This window comes from Ambystoma mexicanum, chromosome 9, assembly GCF_040938575.1.
Source record: "Ambystoma mexicanum isolate Mex_15411 chromosome 9, UKY_AmexF1_1, whole genome shotgun sequence".
NCBI classification, from domain to species: Eukaryota; Metazoa; Chordata; class Amphibia; order Caudata; family Ambystomatidae; genus Ambystoma; species Ambystoma mexicanum.
The window spans coordinates 1,466,987,150-1,467,008,767 of NC_090931.1; the positions used below are offsets into that span (position 1 = coordinate 1,466,987,150).

The 21,618-nt window shown below is 47.2% G+C and overlaps 1 protein-coding gene across 1 annotated transcript in view; it reads left to right on the forward strand.

Annotated features, from left to right (window-relative positions):
- LOC138489231 (beta-galactosidase-like) overlaps positions 1-21,618 on the forward strand; it is a 797,092-nt gene that overhangs the window by 249,885 nt on the left and 525,589 nt on the right. The window contains exon 8 of the mRNA XM_069616908.1: positions 7,606-7,664. Coding sequence (XP_069473009.1) covers positions 7,606-7,664 — 59 coding nt within the window. The remainder of the gene's footprint in view (positions 1-7,605; positions 7,665-21,618) is intronic.

Genomic DNA, 21,618 nt, shown 5'->3' on the forward strand with positions numbered 1-21,618 from the left:
GGAGTAATTTCTAAAACATTTTTCAAGAGTATAAGTGTCGCAAGAGACTCTCGTCACAACATGCACTCAATACTAAACTCTTTCTTTACAGTGCATAGACAGTTCAACTGTGCAAGAGTGCATGACATATCTATAAAAGAAAACGCAAATTCTATAACATTAATTCGAACAATTCTTTCTAAAAATGCATAAGTCCACTTGTGTCACTCTAAATGAGGTGACATCCCACATAGTCCCCCTGTGTATCAGATGTGTTTGAACAAGGGTGCAGTCGGGAAATGGTTTTCCCGCAACTGCTTTGATTTTAACCTGTTTGGGCTAACTACCCATAGTTGTATGTAATTTGTGTGTACAAAATTTACTGTGGAAACTTTTCGTGGAAACCATCCCACTGCAAATTGATATAGGGTGAGAATAGTCCCCATGTATTCCCCGCCTGTAGTCGGTGCATCAGCGCTCTCCAGGGTTAGGAACATCATGCAGGGCTAAAATAGTGTGTCCCTTGTAGGGAAAGGGATAGGGCTGTCCTATCCAAGAACACTAGACTATTGACTTTGACCTGGCCTATTGAATTTAACTGGCCCTCCTGATACATTGACCCTTTGCATTATCTAAAAGTAGCGTTTTCTAACCTTTTGTACAAACCTATGCTTTTTATTCCTATTTAAAAGTACTGAAGTGCCATTTGGCTCCTTTTTCAGGGGAGCACAAACTGTCTTTATAACTTAGTTTGATACTGTAGTATATTGGTGTTTAATATTGAGTTAATTTCTACTAGTGAAAGTTTTCTAAATGACTGTGTAAATAAATGCTTAAGTATTTTTTACCAAGAAACCTTGAGTGTAAGTGTCTACTCTACGTGATTGTGATACTTCTGTGCAACTTCTTCTACTGCTCACATTCCCTCTTGAGATAAGCATGGCTGCTCAGCTCGCTACCAAAAGTGTGTGGTACAGACTTATACCAAAGGTTGGTTTTTGCTTACACCTGTAGTCCTAATTGTGTGTGGTGTTCCCAGAGGGTACTAGCTGCAATTCTGCCCAACATCAATGCCTCTATGTATTTGCACTGGCTTCTCCATTGTTGCAATCCTTGTCAGCCTTGTGATGTATTGGGACCATATTTGTGCACACATAGTGTCTACTTGGGTTATTGTTTCTTTGCTGTACTCGATCAGTCCATCTGCTGTGTACGTCACTGTGGTGCCCTGCCTTTTGTCGTTGACATGTGAGTGACCTCCCAAGGAAAAATGTGGTGCTTGTAGACACTTGCTGTATTTTGTACTGCTATTGCATAGTGCTGGATCTAGATCAAGGCTCTTTAACTGCACGCTGTGTGCCTGGAATGTGTCCTTTATCCTACATAGTGCAAGATGTACCAGACATTGTGCCTCTATAATTGGGACTGGACGTGGAATTAAAACCTTAGGAGCCCATGACGCATGCGGGATAAGTGCACGCACATAACGGCTTTCATTCAGCTTTCCCAAAGTACGCATATCAGAGTACCAGCTATTAGACGACTATGAATGCTGAATGTCAGAAATGGTGTCAAAGCCCAACCTCTTATATAAATTATGTCATTCTTACTTCCCGTTTTATTTGTCTAATAAAATCTGTGGGGATGGCCGGCAAAAAGTGAGACATTGTTCGATTCTTATTTATCATAGACATATTCATACTAGCATTATTTTCCTTTATATGTTACTGTCCATTCCCCCGCCCCTTTATATGGCCACGCCATATAACAGACATACCTTCATACACTCCCACATCCCCGACCAGTGTCATACAAAACAATATATTATCAAAAAAGCATAATGCAGAATTCCTAGAACGAATTATATTCATTTTAACATTATCCCTACATAACAGAGAGGTTTGAACACGTCGGTCAGGCATCCTTGCCCTGGAGAGGAGAAAAAGGTTACCAAGAAAGAGAGGAAGAGAAAGAGAGACATGGAGAGAGCGAGAAAGAGATCCTTTTTCCACCCGCGCTGACCGGGTTCTAGACCTTCAAAAATTGAAAAATAGAAAAAAGATAAAAAATAAAAAAACAATAAAAAATTTAAAAGAAAAAAAAGAAAAATCAGGGGTGTGCCACTGCACGTCACCCTGGCATGTATCATTTACTTAACATCATCTTCACCAGTTATGTCCTTATCAGTGAATTGAACTTTGCAATGTACCTTGTCTCAGGTGCTCTTCCGACATCCGAGAGATGCACCCAATATCGTAATTCCTTCACACGGATGGTGAGAGACGTACAGAACACCACCTCATATGGACCTTTAAACCTAGGACTGTTCCATCGACATACAACATTTTTAACGTAGATCAGCTCCCCAGGTAATAATGGTCCAGTTGTGGCAGATATGTTTGCAGTTACTCTGTCCTTCGCTCTTGGGTGGTGCAATCTGACGAGAGATATATTTGATAGCATGTGTTAGTGCTGTTAAATATTCCCTAAATATCTCTCCTAGTACTGTCGCTGCTTGATGTGCAACTGATGCTTTCCTCACAGGGGATATGGGGGTTTGCATGTTCCTGCGCGTGACTATTTCATGTGGTGTCGAATGGTGGTCCTTACTAGGCTGTGTGCGTAAACCTAAGAGTGCCAAGGGCAAACAGTGTACCCAGTTTTTCTTCAATGTGGAACACAATTCTGACAGTTAACTTTTCAAGAGCCCATTGATCCTCTCCACAGGGCCATTAGCTTGAGAGTGGTAAATTGAGCACATTTGATGTTTTATGGCCAATAGCACTGCAACATGCTGAAATACCGCTTTAAAGAAATGTGAGCCATGATATGCACACGCCCCATCATGGAAATGATATGATATAATTGTTTATTTATATAGCGCCTATACACAATGTGTTTCAAAGCGCTTCAAGGCAAGGGAGGGAACAGTAAGGATGTGAAAATAACTATCGTACTCGGCCTGACGACATTTCAAAAAGTGCAAGAGCTAAGACATAGATAAGGAAGAGAGGGGGAGAGTGGGGAGGAAATGGAAACAGACAGGCGACTACCATACTAGGCCTGATGACATTTCTGGTAGAGCCGGAGAAAAACAAAAGGTGAGGGAGAGGGGTGCAGAAAGGGAGAGGAGGAACAAAACAAGCGACTATCATACTAGGCCTGACGACATTTCAGATAGTGCTGGAGGGATGGGGGGTAGGAAAAAGACAGTAATGGGAGGGTGGAGGAAACAGACGAGGTTGCTATCAAATTAGGTCCAGGGACAATTCTGAAAGACTAAGTGCATAGAAGAAAGTAAGAGGAGGAGATAGGAAAAGGGAGAAGGGAAAGGAGGAGAGAAAAGAGATTAAGCAGTCAAAAAGAGTGGAGAAGCAAGAGAGGAGAGCGAATACAATTGCAGAAGTCAGTAGTAACACATAATGTTGCAAGCCAGGATACAAGATTAAGATGGGAACAGCATGATTCAGGGTCACCATGAGTACACAATGCAAAGGAAGTCCAGCATGAGAGTTGAGAAAGAGTGACGCACCGTGAATAAATCCATACAAGTCAAATCCAGCAGTGGCCACAAGACAGTGATGGTGAAGGAAGGCACCAGGTAGGCGGGGCTTGCTAAGTGGTGGAAAAAGAGCAGCAAGCAGGAAGGTACCTCTCTGACCAGGAACCGTGCTGCTCACTTCGCATCTGGGTGTGTAAATGGTCCTGCCTCCATCCACCTTCAAAAGGGGCAAACCACCACAGTAAGGTACCTATATCCATTGCACCTTTCCTCCATATCTGCGTAATCTATATGCAATTCACAGAACAACCCCATAGGGTGAGGCAATGTAACTTTTAATGTCCGTAATGTCATCCCTGTGCTAAAACATTGGCATGTCAGACAGTATTGCTTTTCTCGAAATGCTCTCCTGGAGGTTTGGCACAAACCAGTCCTCCTGGATATCTTCCACAATATGTTGTTTGGAGCTGTGGGAGGGCAAATGTAGCTGCTCAAATGCCAGAGAGAGTAATTCTTGGGGCATCACCACCTTCCCAGAACTCTCCTGTCTCCACAATAAATCAGTGGGAGACTGTTTGCATTCCCTCCGCAACCATAGCTCCTTTTCCACCTCGGGGGCTTTCCTTTGCAACTCTATAATCTGTGATATGGGCAATGCGGTGTATGGAACTGTGGTCTCGCTTTCTACAGAGGTGTTGACTATACAGTCTGCTAACATTGTATCTGGGAGATAGGCTGCCAACCTAACCTCCTGGTCCGCAGCTGCGTTGCCCTTCGAGATTTCATCCGTGGCATTAGTATGGGCAGCGCATTTGACGACTGCCACAGCAGACGGCCATGATAAGGTTTCAATCAGTTCTTTGCAGGCTGCACTAGAGAGCCATCTGTCCTCTGAAATCCTCTCCTCTTCCACCGAGACAGATCCGTATGGACTGTTGTTGTGACATATGCCAAGTCTGAGTAGATGGTGACACGCCGCCCCGCCCTTGAGAGGCTCTCAATGCCTCTATGAGAGCCACAAGTTCCGCTGCCTGAGCTGAATAGTGAATAGGTAATCGTTTCATGATCAGAACTTCATGCTCCCCCTTTACCGCGCACCACTGCGGCCCCTGTGTGCCTCCGTCCCATCTCCTGGTCAATTGTTGATGACCCATCAACATATAGTGTATCTCCTTCCATCTATGGACTGTCTCTAGCTTTAGATTTACCCTCCTCTTCACCCTCGTATGTAGCACAGTCATGCGTTTTCAGGTCATCATCAGTGGATGCCTCTGTCAAAAATGTGTGGCGGGATTCACCGTCTTACACCTTATTATATGAATATGAGGTTTGGATATTATAATCTCATATGCAGAGAATCTCTGAGTCGTCAAGATCGATTTTAGACCTTTCCAAAATGGTAAATAGTGAATGTTCCACAAAGTAGGTAACTGAGAACCTCGTGACAATCGTTGAACTTTTCTCTATTGCAGATGTAGCTGTTGCGAGTGCTTGTTCGCACGCGAACTGTCCCTGCATGACTAAGTCGATTTTTCCACTATAATAAGCCAATGGCTTGTGGCCCATTATGCTAGAGGGAACCTCCTGCATGCTGCCACCCCTCACTCCCCTGATCTGGCAGATGCATTGGGACAGCTCTCCTCAGTAGCTTATGTGTGCTTGCATGAAGCCCAAGGACCAAGAGTTGGATTGATACAGAAGTGGGAGCTGCGCTGACTTAATGGAGACTAGACTGCATTTTTCCTACTGTCTTGAAGAGCTGCTCCATCTTAAGATTGCTTGGCCAGACGTTTACATTGTACATTGTTATTTATTCAAAGGATCATCTTTTGTCCTGCCTGCAGTTCTTCAGTCCCAGACAGAGCCTAGATGGCCCTTTTCCCAAAGGGTTAACATGGTGCCATCTCTCTAATGCTGCTGTGTCTTTGATGTGCTGATGTGGTGTTGCTTCATGTGAGTCCTCCAACCCTTTGTCCTGGTCTCCCAGTGCTTGAGGGCTGCCTGCATTTCTTGTTCACAGAGAGCTGTACCGTAACCTCTAGAACTGATCTCTGCACCAGAGTCATGTGGGTCTCTTAAGTATACCCAAGCAGCCTGCTCCACTTCTTATGGGTCTTCCTCCTCCAAATCTATTGCTGGTCGCATCTTCAGTTCTTGGGGATTTGCTTGCCAACCCTTTTCCCTGGTATCGCCACTGCAAATCTGTCTGCCTTCTTCCTGTATAAATCTCTGCAATCTTGCTTTTCAGGTTTTGCCCTGAAGTCTGGGTCTGCAGGTCCTCTATTTGAAGGTTGCTTCTTCAGCAGCTTCCCCCTGTACTAGGCTAATGTTTGCTTATCTTTCACCTATGACAGAATGTTTGCTGTGGTCTTTGTAATAAAGAGTTAGGCAGTTCCTCTCATGACTGGAATAGGGCAAAGTATTGAAAAGTTACTTATTTTAAACATTGTGTGCATACTTATAATTGTTATGTGTATTTTAGAGACCTTTTGCTATTTAGTTCTGCTTATCCAATGTTTAGTACTTGCGTATATTTCATAGTTACACCTCAAAATGCATGCAAACATAAAGGCCTAGTGCATCTGTGCATGGTGGGATGCATTTACATAGTCTGATGGAATCGGTCTACTTTTCACAGCTACAGAAAACAGGCAGATTCCATCTGTTTGGTCGGCAGAGTGGATGTTAGTTACGGATTCTGGATTTTGGTGCAGTTTAGGACTTTGGCCCTCTCAATGGTCGAATATGGCTACATCCATATCCCACATACTCTTTTGTAGGAATAGAAGATAGCTGTTGAACTCAGTACTGCATTTCATATGGGGGTTGCCAATAGAGACACACCCAGGGACAGCAGATAAACTGTGCACATACCCAATAGAAGCCCATCCCTCTCTGGAACAAATGCGGCCAACTGTGCAAGGTTGCTTACACAGGGATCAGGCTGTCTTGGGCTCACCCTAACCCTGAGCTTAGGGGTCTATCAGGGACATGCCTCAGTGTCATGTCCCTGAGGAAGCCGTACATTAGGACCCATGATGGGAAAAGTGACTACGCCTGTCGGAACAATTAAATGTACTGGCATTCTTTCCTAGATGTGCTGTTCACTACTTTTGAAAGTGCAATGCCCTGCCCTTCTTTCACTTGGAGTGTGGGATTACACTGTAGGCCTCCCTCATCTCTCAGTCGGTGCCCAGGTTCTAGTGTAGACTGCGCAATGGTTAGCTTGGTCATCGCTCTCTGCTCTGGTTTCCTTACACACCAGTCTCCTTAGCTCTACTCACTGAGAGACTTAACCTGCAGAACCTCCCTTCCTGCACAGAGAGATGCAATGCCACCTCACTACATCATTAAGTAGCATTTCTACCAGAACAGCCCAGTCCTGCTCTTGAAGGCCAGTGTGAGGGTTCTCCATTCTCAGCCTTTAGATGATCTTTAGTTGAGCTTTCAGTTATTCTGCTCTTGCTATGAGTTGCATCTGGCTGAATAGGCTAAAATCCTACTACTGGCACCACTAGTGAGAAGAACATGTCTACGGATAAGCCTTCGGCTCGAGAGAAGAGCACTATAGGTCCACGTGGCAGTAGCATATGCCTGTCCCTTTACATTGACAGCACCTCTGCAAATGTGGGTGGTCTGTCATCTACCAGCCCATCGATTTTTCAAAATGCTGTGGGAATACAAAGAGACCAGGTAAAAATAGCACCATTCAAACGATCGCTCTGCTGCTTTGTTTCAGCGTTTTCATTAGGTTTGTAAATATTTTTGTATAGTAAAATATACAATTGTGTATATATTACCCTCAGAGGAGTGGGCACAGCTTTTAGCATTTGTGGGTGCCTTTTGAGCATGTGGTAGCAGGTGCAGGGTTATTACCCTGCACCTGCATTGCTGCATTCAGCAATCTAGAGCGGTCAGAGCTCTGCCCATTTTTGTTGTGGTCTATCTGCATCGTGCAGATTTGTTCAGCCACAGGCTGCTTGATAGCAGGAATAGCGAGCACCATGGTTGTGGAGGAGGGGCTAATTCTCGCTCTTGATTGAAAGAAGGGTTAGCAGGCCTGCATGGGAGTTGAGGGGGTACACTCTATTCCCTGGGGATAATGTTTCTTTCCTTTATTTCAGGTTCCAATGTTACTAAAGAATTTCAAGCGCAGCGTCAAATTGAACCCAAAGGGCCATTGGTAAGCACACCCCATCACTCTTTCTTCTGCATCTCACCCCACTTTTTATCCTGTATATCTCAACATTTTTACCCTTCATCATATTGATGTCTCTTATCCAAACCATTCTTAATATAGCCTTATATACAGAGGGAGGGGTCATTATCACAGGATAATAGCCTGCCATCATGTTAGTGGGGTAATGGTCATTATCTCAATTGATAATTACCCCTCCGGAGGTCTATAATTCTGTTAGCACATTGTGGTCATAGCCATACATGTTTTGAAGTGTTGGTGGTGAAGTGAAAAAGTTACTTTAATAGTGAGTAAAGTAAATAGACAAACTGAGTTAGTAAATTAAAGGTGTTTTGTTTTGTAGTATTTAAGTACGTTTGTCTCTGTAAGTTATGCATTTAATTGCAAACGTGGATATAGTGGAGTGGGTTTAATATGAGCGTGTTTAGGTGTCATGTAACAATAAAAGATTTCTCTGTAAGAAAATGAAAGCATTCTCCCTTGTTTTTCTCCTTTCTCTTGTATTAAAAAGGATGCTGCAATGGTGTGAATGAGTCTTGTTGAAAATAAAATCTCACCAGGAAATTGCATTGTTGTGTCAGGTCTGGGAGTGTCTGCGTCAGGTCTACAGTCAAACCAGGTTATGTGGGTGTGTCTGAGACAAGAAATCAGGCTGCTTAAATAGACACCTTGGGATTATGTGATGATTGTGTTTTACTCTTTTCCTTAACTAGTTTTCCAGTTAGGATACTACAAATATCCCATTCCAGTAGGAAGTAGGAATGGAGAACAATGATTGGCTGAGAATCTGTGGGGTTGCAGTTTGGAATGTAGAGAGAATTCTAAACTGCCTTTCATGAACAGCTTCAGGTCAGAAAGGAGCTAGCTAATATCAGGTCCTCCAGTTTCTGGGAAATTTAAAGAAAAAAGAAGAGCCCAGGAGAGGAGTTCAGGAACCATGTTCTCAGGCGGAGGTAGTTTACCTAAGAAGAAATGTGGTGTGAGCTTTCCAATTTGTATATAGTTGAATTGACTTTAAGCAGTTTATTCTCTTCAAAAAGTTAGTTTGAAATGCTTATAGACAGTATATTTGCTAATGTAACTTCATGTAGCAGCTCTCTAGGTTAATTAAGGAATTGGAATTCTGTCACAGCTTTTTCCTTGAGCGCGGTTACGGGAAGGAACTTGTCCCATATCTCGGGCCAACATGCGTGTATGGACAGTGTACTTAAGCAGAGAGCACACACTAGAGGAAAGGATCTGTGGGCGTATCTCGTATGAAGAAGGGTTTCCGTAGTACCGCCTTGTGTGTTACTGCCGTTTTGTTAGGACCACTTGAGGAGGATTATTGCAGTGGCGTGGCATGTGAAAGAAAAAGAATAAAGCCTTGCACTGATTCAGGTATTCAGTGTAGAGAGTAACACGACTGAACAGTTTAAAATAAGATTTCCGTTTTTCACTTTGTTCAATTTCTTAGTAGAAGAAAAATAAAGACAAAGAAATTATGATAAGAAAAAATCCAAACAGTAGCAAGCTAAACACACTGGTTAGAAATTAGAAAAAAAATCTAACCTCAAAATCTTTACTAGTTAATTACAGGAAAAAAACTGTTTAGCATACAGTGTCATAAAAATTAAGAAAAATAGATTGAGTTGTATGATGACATACTTGCTTTCCAAGACATCTCCAGGCATTACAGAGGAGACCCTCAGGTATGAGTGGAATAGGGGTTGGGAATTGGGGAGCAGGTTATTGATTGAGTTCTGTATTCACTGAAACCATGTTTTACAGGTTTTGGCCGTGAAGAAGAATCCCTCAGGTGAAGATTCTGCAGCCTGAGTTTTTTATTTGATCCACTTTCCCTTTCCCCCATGGGCTCTAGGCTGACACTGTTAAAATAGCGTGTTAGACTGGACACCATAAAGTTTTCTTGGGGCATAGCAATTTCTGCGAGTTTGCAAACGGCGCCTGGCATGTTGTTGCCCTGTTTACATTTGTAGACAAAATGTTCAGAATGCAGTCAAAGCAAAACCAAAAGGTGATTGCTGGAAGGTTTCAAATCAATCATAAACATGGGTACAGCTCTGGGCATCCCTCCAGACCATCGTTCTTTGCCTGCCAAGCCGTTACTGAAGGGGTAAGACCATATACAAATCAGGCTGGGTCCCATCCCATCAGAGGCAGTCAAGCCCAAATTGCTAGGTCACATCCTTTATACATGAAACCACAAGCATCCACAGACATGTTTCGGCCTCATTAGGTGTCATCACTGAGTGTTGGTCGTGTCTAATGTTGATCCACAGGAGCTGCTGGTTCCACAGACCCACCAGGGCGTCTTGGCTACAACTGAACCTGAAACACCACAGGGGGGAAGGGGAAGTGGAGAGAAAAACAAACAGATTTCAGATCTGCAGGGATGTGTGAAGTGAGAGAAAGATCAAGTGAGACATAAATATTAACACCTTTACCCACATTATCACCACCTTCCTACATATCCATCCCTCAGTTTACCTGCACCCCTACACTGGCTGCTGGGAGGGTAGGATTTTTTAATATGTCACTGTTGATTTGTTTGATAAACTCCTTGTAACATTTGTTACCTTTGATTCAAGTCGAAGGGCCTCATTACAAGTACGGCGGTATGGGAAAAAACGGTGGTAATTCAGTGGCGACTATGTTAGCACTACATTACTGCACCACCTTACTGTAAATTTGGTGGGATGGGGCATGTAAAAGCTGGAGGAATATACCCCCTTACCACCTCAAAATTGGCAGAATTACCATTGGGGGAATTACCACTGGTGGTAATTCTGGCGAAATCCCCATGCAGTCCTATGGACTCCAATAAATGGGGAGTAACATCGCCTACCACCACTTGTAATCTGTCCGGTTTCCTTTAATTATTCCCCTTAATTTCTGTGTGGGTTAGAAGTTTTCTACTGCAGTTGGTTTGGCCTTGACTTTTCTATACAGATTCCTGGCTCTGGCCCAAGGCAAGATGGAGTTTTACAATAGAAGCTTTGATTGGCTAGAGAGAACTGCAGGACAACAATGAACGTTCTAAACTGTCACTCTCTGCCTTTCATCGTCGTAACCCCAGCTGAGAGGACGTGTTTGTAGCTGCTCCTGCTGAAGTCTTGGGCCTAGTGGATTTGAACTTTCAAATCCTGGCAGTCGAGCGGCTATTCTTAAACACGCGCGAGCAACGGAAGTCTGTTACGTGAATTCTATAGTGTTCATAGCACGTGTGTTTATTGCGCGTGTATTTATAGCGCGTGTACGTGAGCGCGAGAAAATACTGCTACGTGATTTCTACAGCACGTGTGTTCATAGCGCGGGTGTTTATAGCGCGTGTACGCGAGTGTGAGAAAAGACTTCTACGTGATTTCTTCAGCGCGTGTTTTCATAGCGTGTGTGTTCCTCAGCGCGTGTTTTTTCTCCGGCGCATATTTTCTTCAGCGCGTGTTCTGCGTGTGTAAATCTTTGCACGTGTGGACAAGTTTGCAAGTTCTTAAACTATTTACTTTATTAAGAAAGAAGAACAGGATTCATTTTAAGCCCATCATAACTGGAACATTATACAGTTTTAAAAGGCATGAGTCAAGGTTCTTAAGGCTACGTTACTCATAAGGAGTTGCTGTTATTTTCAAGATTTTCAAAGCCAAAAAGAAGGTAGAAAGATTTTATCAGCAATTACTCCTATCTTCTCTAAGATCCTTAAAGAGAAGAACCAGGTATGATTCTTTACATTTTAGCTAAGGATATAGAGTTTTCAAAATCAAAAGGTAGTTAAGTAATTTGAGGATTTTGTGTGTTCTTATGTATTCACTGCAGGTTCCGCATCAGCTAGTCTAGACATCGCCAGCCTGGTGTTTCTTATTTTATCCACTTCCCCATTTCCCTTTGGGGTGTAGTTAACAGAGCCGAGTATAAACTGGTTCTGAGAATTGCATTTCAGGGGGATTGTTAGGGTTTCAGCAGCTTCCGCGGACACAGGATATCTCTCAGCCTGACAGATTGTAATTGGGCAGTAATTCTTCTAGACCATGTGGCGGTAACAATAAATCAATTGGTGGTATTTTGGTGGATTTGCCGCTGAAATATCATCAAACTTGTAATGAGGCTATTCATTTTCTTTTTTTTTTTTTGATAAAACATTTTTTATTGTTTTACATTCACAAGAACACAACATCAGCTTTTGTGGATTAGCATGTTCTTCCCAAATTCAAATCTCGTTAGATCAATTGACAATCACCCATGACATTACCCCTGGTTTTGTGCGATTAAACCATATCCTCCTCAGAGCACACCGCCGAGCCCAGCCGGCTCTAGGGTCCATCCTCTTCCCACCTCCCCCATATTTTGTTCGCCTTAGTAGGGCATCCTCTGGCGGTATATACTCGGTGCTCTATAGTGGCACAAATGTTCATATCTGTTGCCCATTGCTCCATCGTTGGGGACTCCGGGGCTCCCCATTTTTGCGCTATATTACGCTTCATCAATCCCGTTGCCGTGTTCAGTAGCAATTTGCCCCATTTAGTAAGTTCAATCTCATCCGGAGCCCCCAAAATGAGAATCTTCGGGTCTAGTGGTATACGGCACGCCAAAACATTGCCCAGTACCGCACAACACTCTCTCCAGAAGGTGCGGATTTGGGGGCATGCCCACAGGATGTGAAAGAATGTTCCCTCCTCCTCCCCACAGCGGAGGCAGTTTGGGTTCAAGGCTCTCTCCCATCTATATAGTACCGTTCTGGGGTAATAAACCCTGTGTAGGATTTTTAGTTGAACCAGCCGGATCCTGGAAGAAATGGCCACCTCCCTCGGGTGCATTAGTACTTGGATCCAGTCCTCTGGATCTATCACCCCTACATCCACCTCCCATTTAGCTTTCAAAGTCGTGAGTTCTGGCGTAGCAAAGGATGTAATAGCGTTGTATAGGATGGAGGTGCATTTGGAGGGGATGAGAGCTGGTAGTATGTTACGTTCTATGGGTGTGTACTCCGGGATATTGGTGCCTGCAGGTATATGGTTTCTTAGGGCATGGGCCAGTTGTACATAGTGGTATCGCTCAGTGCCCGGGAGTTGGAATTTTTGCTGGATAGTTTCAAACGATGCTACCCCCCTCTCACCAAGAATGTCCCCAACCCTCAGGATCCCAGCCCTTACCCATCGGGGCCATGGTTGAAGCTTCTTAATCTCAGGGAGGTTACAGTTTCTCCACAGGGGTTGTGCCACCGTTACACTGTTTTCCCACCCAACGAATCTGTGTGCCTGTTTCCAAACCATGATGGTATGAGCCGTGGTCGTTGGTGGGAGAGGTCTCGGAGTAGTGTGGTATAGTAACTGCCAAGGTTCGGTATCGTGCATGGTCGCAATCTCGGCTTTGATGTGGGGGAGCTCCCTGTCTCCATGAAGCAGGTCGTTGACCACTGCCAACTGTGTGGCCCAATAATATGTTTGGAGGCGTGGGGCTCCTATCCCACCCTCCCAGACCGATCTCTGGAGCGTGGTTAGCGCTATCCTCGGCTGACCTCCCCCCCATATTAGTTCCCGAAAGAGGGAATCAACCCTCTTAAAGTCGGAGTCTGGGATCTTTAGTGGGGCATTTTGTAAGACATAGAGAAACCTTGGGAGAGTCATCATCTTGAAGAGTGCCGCTCTTCCCATGGGTGTAAGGGGGAGAAGCCTCCAGTGGTGGACGTCATTGACAAAACGGTCAAGGACCGGTTGAAAGTTGTGTAGTGTGTATTCGCTCAGGTTTGTGGTCACCCAGATCCCTAAGTATCGAAAACCATGGGGTTCTATTCGGTACGGACATTCCCGAGGGTCAGCTTGCACGATGCCTTTCACCGGGAAGAGAACTGATTTTCCCCAATTGATTTTAAGCCCACTAAGTTCACCAAAACGGGTAAGCATCTGTGTCACCCTGGGGCAAGACCGAGTTGGGTCCCTCATGTAAATCAGAAGGTCATCCGCGTACAAGGAGACACGGTCCTCATGTCCCTCAGGCCACCTGAACCCCGTCCATGCAGCGTCCTGGCGAAGCCAGAGGGCCAGGGGCTCAATCGCCAGGGCAAAGAGAAGGGGAGAGAGGGGACAGCCCTGTCTCGTGCCCTTTCCCAACGGGAAGGACCGGGACGGCCAACCATTCACTCTGACCTCTGCCCGAGTGTTAGTGTATAGTAGTTTCACCCATTTCAGGAAGCTGTCCCCGAACCCCATACGCCTCATGACTTCCCAAAGGCAGTCCCACCTGACCGAGTCGAAGGCTTTTTCAAAATCTACTGCCAGTAGGGCGAGAGGGGTGTCAATGATCGGGGCCCGCTCCAGAGCCAGATGGAGCCGGCGCAGGTTCATACGTGTCGATTTGTGTGGCATAAAGCCACACTGATCCGGGTGGATCAAGGTATGGGTCACTGATTGCAGCCGGTTGGCAAGGAGCTTGGCGAGAACCTTGGCCTCGCTGTTAATTAAAGAGATAGGCCGATAAGAAGCACACTGTTCCGGGGGCTTGTCAGGTTTGGGGATGACCACAATGGTGGCTTTACATAAGTCAGGTGGGAGGGTGCCCTGGTCGCGGGCACCAAGAAACATCCTGTAAAGGGGGGTCGCCAATTTGTTCCCTCCAAGTTTTTGCCAGGTCTCGGCAGGGAACCCATTAGGGCCCGGTGTTTTCCCCGTCTGGAGTTGCGCTAGGGCTCTGCTTATTTCGGATTCAGAAAGGTCCGACTCTAACTCCTCCCGTTGTTGTGGTGTCAGTGTTGGGAGAGCAATCTCATCGAGTAGGGTCGGGTCGAAGGGTGTTGTCGGGACCCGGTAGAGCTCCTCGTAAAACTGGGCAAAGGCTTCTGCTATTTCAGCATCCGTTTGGTACCTAACCCCACTCGGGGCAACAATCTCCCTTACATGACGCCTCCCCTCCTCCCTCCTCTCCAACCAGGCCAGCATTTTGCCTGCCTTGTCCCCCAGCTCGTATATCCTCGCTCTGGTGTCCCAGTGGGCCTGTCTGGCATTGTCTAGCATGGTATTTCTGAGGGTTTCTGTGGCTAATGTGAGGGACCTCTGAGTCTGCGGGGTAGGGTCAAGGACATGCGTGCTTTCAGCCTGAATCAATTCGGCTTCCGCCTCTACTATTTTTTGGAGTCTCTCCCGCTTTTTGTTTGCTACCCATGAGATGATTTCCCCACGTAACACCGTTTTATAAGCCTCCCACACCACCACCGGGTCATCCACCGCTGGTATATTTATGTCAAAGTATTCGTCGGACACCTCCGTGAGGCTGTCTACCAATTCTGGGAATCCAAGGTGGTAGTTGTTTAGCCTCCATGTTCTAGGGGGGATCACCGATTGTGTTCGTATTTCAATTAGTAAGGGGGAATGGTCTGAGATTCCACGGGGGAGGAATTCTGCGGATATTGCCCTGTGCAGGTCTGTGTTCGGGACGAGAAGATAATCGAGTCTAGAGAGGGAGCCATGGGCTCCAGAGTGGAACGAGTAGCCTCTATCTTGGGGGTGCAGCTCTCGCCATACATCTCGGAGGCCTAGGGCGGACACAAAGTTAGAGAGTTTCGTGGGAATATCAGGATTGCGCCCCCTAAGGTGGGTACGGTCCATAGTATTGCACATGACGTCATTAAAGTCTCCCCCCAGGACCCAGCGATCTGGATGGTGCTTCCCAAGGAGAGTGGTGAGATCCTCCAGTAATCCCTGGCCCAGTCCGGGTGGGGAGTATATGGACACAATGGCCAGTGTTTCACCCCAGAGTGAGCCTAAAATGAGTACATAGCGACCCCGTGGGTCCAGTTCCACCGCATGAGGGGAAAACGGGAGCCTCTTGTGTATAAGAATAAGGGTGCCCCTGGATCCCATCGTGTACCCTGCATGGAACGCGGTCCTGTAGTTTGTTTTCTGGAAAAAGGTGCAGTGAGTTCCCGCTAGGTGTGTCTCTGATAGGAGGGCCAAGTCCGGAGCGTGCCTATTCAATAGTTGTTTAATCAAACACCTTTTAATCCCAGAGCCCATTCCATTCACGTTCCAATTAAGCAGCTTAAGGGATCTGGGGCGATCGAGTGGAGGGGGGTGTGTTTGTGGGTGGGTCATCTAGAATTTCTTGTTGGAGGGTACGCAGGATACATGGGTCGGGAGAGTAGTCTCCCCTTGGTGTGTCTGTCGGGAGCATGGTCCCAATACATAGCGCTGCAGGGTGTAATGTTCAACGGGTTATATTTGGGTCTGCGGTTGAACATGCTATAAATCCAAACTAACAAAGCAACCTTAAAACTTTCCCTTTCATCCCCCTCCCTATACTCCACCCCAACTTGAAGTACCTGTCGCCCAAACATACAAGAACAGACTGGCAAAGGGCAGTCAACTCATCAACCAAGAACTATTCTTAAGTTGCCTTGTTCCAACCGTGGGGTGCTCCGCGTTCCGGGCCGCCAGTTATACAGACATCGGGTTCTCAGTTAGTTCACTGTTAGCATGGTCTAGTAGCACGGTGCCGGATCTCAAAGCATAATTGCGGGTGGGTGCCTTATACTCCATTTCAGTCATTATCTCTGTTTGGTTGTGCCTGGGGTTGGTGTTGCGGGAGTTCAGGAGGTATCCTGTCTCGTCTCGGGCGATTCCTACCGTTCCCTTGTCTTCCTTCTGGCCTCCAATCACCCTCCAGGTGTCTTTCTGCCCAGCTCCATGCTTCGGCTGGGTCCGTGAAGTGCACCGTTGTTCCATTAAAGTATATTTTCAGCTGCGCCGGGAATAGGAGCCCGTATTTCACGTTGAGGGTCTGGAGGCGTTTTTTAAGGGGGCCAAAGGATTGTCTAGCTCTTTGCACCTCCCTGGTGAAATCCGGAAAGAAACCTTTCCTAGAGCCGTTGAACATTATGGTGCCCTTAGTTCTGGCCATTTGGAGTATTGCGTCCCGGTCCCTATAGTTAAGGAGTTTCACAATCACTGTGCGGGGTGGGGCACCTGGGATTTGCCTGCCAGTTGGCATTCGATGGGCCCGTTCAATGGAGAAGAAGTTCGACAAGGTTTTAGGGGCAAAGATGTCTGCGAGCCATTGCTCTAGGAACAGTTCCATACTTGCTCCCTCCGTTTTTTCTGGCAGGCCGAGGATCCGAATGTTGTTTCGTCTTGCCCTGCCCTCCGCCTCTTCCACCCTTTCTTCCAAAGCTTTGAGGCGGGTAAGCGCTCCTGACATTTGCTGGTTCGCTGTTCTTAAATTGTCCTCTGTTTCGGATATTCGACCCTCGGCTTCTCCGGTGCGGGCTGTAAGTTTTTGGAGGTCGTGGCGCAATAATGATACCTCTGCGCTGATGCTATCCATTTTCTTTTCCATGGAGGTCCTCGAGTTCGCTATGGCGTTCATGACATCCTTCAGCGAGATGTTCTCCTCTGCTTCTGGTGTTACGCTAGTACCGGGTTGCTCTGGTGGGGGGGTTTGGGCGGGGGTCGTATACTGCTCTATTTTACTCTGCGTTGTCATGCCTCTTGCCTTGTCCTTCCCCATATCTGCAAGTAGTCAGTGGTCCGTGGTCCGTGGCAGGTCGGCCCCACTCCTGCACTGTTTATAGGGCTTGCAACCTACGGTCTCTAGGGCGATTTACGGAGCGGGTAGGTGCAGTTCCGAAGTTGGTAGGGTAGGTTTTGTTGGCGCCCTACGCTTGCTGGGTGGGATGGTTTGTGCGTTTGGAGATTGTTCCCCTTTTCATCGCCGTACCCCCTCTCCTTGTGCGTTCCGTATGGTTCCACCGGGAGGGTTCTACTCCTTTTGTGTAGCGATATGTGTGTGGTAGTTGGCCCTAGTTGTGGCACCACTGAGAGGCAGTTATGTCCCAAGCACCCAGTCCCAGGTCACCACAAGTCTGCAGGCACTTCAGTCGCTGTTCGTGCCGTGTTTATTGATGGTCCTCCCTTGGTATTGTGGCTTAATGCGTCATTTCAGGCGTCACTCTGCCGCTCTCTCCCGTACCTTTCGCGGGGCCTCAAGCCTCCAGCAGCTCTCTCCCTCTCCCCAGAGCAGTCTCTGTGTAGTCCGGCCTGTCTCCGGCGGGACAGCGGCTCCGCGGGGCCGTGGGGGTCGGGGTCGTGTGTGCCCGAGAGCACAGCGCAGGATGTGGCTGCTACTCTTCCATTCGCGGGCAGCTCCCGCTTGAGCGAGTTCGCAAGCTCGTCTCTCTCCCCCCCGCCCTCCGCTATGTTCCTGTGTGGCTGTTCCAGGCACCCGCTGAGCAGGGTGTCTGCCTCCTTCAATTGGCTTCGGCGGCCAAACGCCTCCGCGGGGCCGCGGGGGACAAGTTCTTGTGTGCCCGAAAGCACACGGTAGGATGTGTCTGCCGGCAGCGGGGCCCCCGTACCTTCACACTCGTCAGCGGTTCTCTCTTGTGCGGGAATTCACGGGGTCGTCTCTCCCTTCCGCCCTCCGGTGTTGTCGTTACTGCTGTTTCAGGCACCCGCTGGTCAGGGTGTCTATCTCCTACAGTTGGGCCTGCTCCAGCGGCCAAACGCACCCGCGGGGGCCGCGGGGGACAGTTTCGTGTGTGTCCGCGGCACACAGCAGGATGTGCCGTCAGTAGCGGGCCCGCCCTCCTTCTTAGTCGCGGGTAGCTCCCGCGTGTGCGACCCGCTCCGCCCGGCAGGAGTTCACGGGCTCTGTTCTTCCCACCTCTGTCTGCCGTGGTCCCACGCGGCTACTCCGGGCATCAGCGGGATAGGGTGTCGGTCTCCCGCAGTTGGCGCCGTATTGCACGTCCAGTACTAGTCCGTCGCTCCGGCGGCCATCTTGTCTATTATCACCGTCTCGGGCTTCCCAGACCTTTTGCGCCCATTCGGTGCTACGATTCGGGTCGGTAGCACAGCGACCCGATCCTCCGAGGTTCCGCTGCACCCGGGTCTATTTTCTGCCGTCGTGAAGCCCAAATAATCAGGATATTTTCAGGATTTGGCTGGCGGCCGCGGGAGCTCCGAGGAATCACGTCCTCATCCCGTGCTCGCTGGCCACGCCCCTGGCTATTCATTTTCAAGTTGTCGTCTCTTTGTTTCCAAAAGTCTTGTTTTCTGATTTTCTTCTTTTTGACTTATCTACCTATTTCTAACTCACTTTCCCTATTTAACTGTTAACTAAAAATAACTACCTTGAAAAGAGACTGCTTAAAGAAGAGGACATTGTTAGGACAGTTTTTCTGAGGTCCAACTAAGGGTTAGCAAAACCATACAACTGAGACAGTACAAAACTCCACTCTTTGTGTAAGGCTGTACCACCTGAGTAAATGACAGAGCAGCCAGGCTTATGTTAGGAGGGAGAGAGGGCTGTACGAAGATACAAAGAACTTTCAGTATACCAAGGATTCAATAGAAACACTTAAAACCAGAAGTATTATACAATATAAGGGTTTATTATGAATACAAATAGGCCAAGTTAAGTCTTGGGGTAAGCACTTTGTCATAATCCCATTATAAAAACACACACCACAATCGTTGGGGGTACACAGACTAAAGCATAAACCTTGTTCAGAAAACTAACAGTATTTCTAGGCAGGTCAGACCTTATATAACACATTTAGTATAGGACACACCTATTCATGAGGAGTAAAATCATACATTATTTTCGATTACTTTATGGTAAGTCAAGGGTCGTAGACCCTGGCAGCTGTGTAATGACACACAGTTGAGAAATCACTTAGTAAACCAACCTGCAAGTATACTTTTCTGAATAGCGTAACACCAATTCAAGGAACAGTAGAAACCTATAACCACATTCCGGATAACACACTGTTATACTAGGTGAGAAAGACCTTTTGGTGTAATATATAATTAGTTGCTTTTCAGCTCAGTGGGACACACACTACAGTAAGCAAAAACTCTTTACACTAATTTAGGATTGCACCAGGCAGACCAAGGTCAGCTACAACTACAGAACACTTTTTAAGAATGGCACACAGCTATTCTAGGCAGGTAAAACCTAATGTTGTAATATACTATTACAGTTGCTTTCAGGACAGTGGAACACAGACTGCGGTAAGCAATACCTCTTTCAATTATTTTAGGATGGCACACAGCTATTTAAGGTAAGTAAAACCCATATATTTATTAAAGGAGCTACCAGCAACTTAAAGGTATGTACGAACCTAAGCCTGTTTTAGAATCTGTATAAAACAGACCATGTAAATCCAAAACCCAGTTGGTGAACTTACTGTGATGCTGGAAATACATCGGAGGGACAGGGCCTCTGTAGCCTTGTCCTTGACTGCTTTTTATCGTGTGCTCTGTTGTGTTTTCTGCGCAGGAGTTCATGTGGGACTCCTGGCGGTGCAGCTCTCTCTTTTGGTTTGGTGTACAGACCCATGGGATACCCTTATGGCACCCATGGGTGGGGGTACAACCCTGTGCCCCTAGTGTATTTTTATGGGCACCTGTGTGTGGCCCGCAGAGCAGGGTATGGGCTGGTGGCAGCTCCATGCTGAATTTGACAGGTGCTCTGAGTATCCTTCATTTGGGATACCCAGGCCCTGCCATTGGGATCAGTTGATTCCTGATAGGAAACAAGATGGCCCCCCTGGCTTCTTGCTTTCTGTTACCTGTTACCTTGTTTTCCCAAAGTCCTGGGAAGCCCTGACTCTGTCCCTTCCCCCTGACTGGCTGTTGGGTGGAAGTTCCATATATGGGGTTGTTGTGAAGTCCAGGCCAGACTGGCTGGAGCCTTCCCAGTGACCGTATGTTGTGTGTACACCCTGTGGGTGGGACCTGGGTGAATGGAGTGTGTGACGAATACGCATTCTGTGTTGTGGATGTCTAGTTTCTGGTGTTTGACACAATGACTGAGATAGCCAAGCCCGAAACTGGTATGAATGCAGTGTGGAGTGTTGAATGGCTGGGTACTTGTCCCAATACACATAACTTGTTGTGAGTGTCTGGAGAGAAGTGAATGGCCTGAATGCACTATGCACCTGATTGGCTGCCTGCCTACATGAATGCCCTTCTGACCGATTGGTTGCCTGAGTGTGACCCAGCAGAATGAATGAGACATCAACTAGTATATCTGGGGGCCTCTCACTGCTAGAATTCGTGTTCAGAAGCTGAGAGTAACTGGAGTTGAAACTGAAGCTTAACCTTGAAACCCTGCTGGAAGAGAAGTCTTGCTGCTGCTCTACTTTGTCGATCTGAAAGCTGCTGTGTCTCCAAGGACTGACTCAGAGAGGACCTGGTAAGGCGCCCTCTTCCTGAGCTACGAGGAACCATCGTGAACCAGCTGATCTTTGCCAAAGCTCCCTGGTAGACAGATCTACGACAGGCTGCCGACCGGAGACTGGGTCTGCTGCAGAATCCCAAAGAGAAGCGCCCGGACTGTTGTCCGCCAATGTCGACGACTGCTGTCGCCGACTGGAGCCGCCGTGCTCCCGTTTGCCTAAGAACTTCATTTGATCCAAGGACGCTCTCATCTGCATCGCCGCCCATTTTATCCCGCTGGAGAAGGCCGGACCGTCGACGCGCCAAGGAGCGTCCGCCGGTGGGTTTCCCCTCACCTCAAGACCGCAGAGACGCCGACGACTCAACGCCCTTGCTGGGACACAGTTCTTCATCATCTCTTTGCGGTCCAGAACTATCGTCACTGAGGTGCCCCGCACGCCTCTTCCTTGCAGGACGCCAAGGCTCCATTGTCGATGAGCACTGCTAGGAAAGAAGCTGCCACTTCACTGCCGTAGTTCAACCTGTTCTCTGTCGGCCCTTCGACGACCCGTGACTCCTACCTTAAAGGGAGGGCACTCAAGAAGGGCCGTCGGTTTCCCATCGACGAACGCTACAATTCCAGGCACATTGGGGCTGTAGAACTATTGTAGAAGGAAATAAGACTCATAGAACAATATATGAAGTGGGCTTGTGATACATCTTTGCTTTACAGGTTGCCCGGGTGGGGGGATCTCCACACAGAACTGTGTCTAGGTAGTGGGGCCAGTATT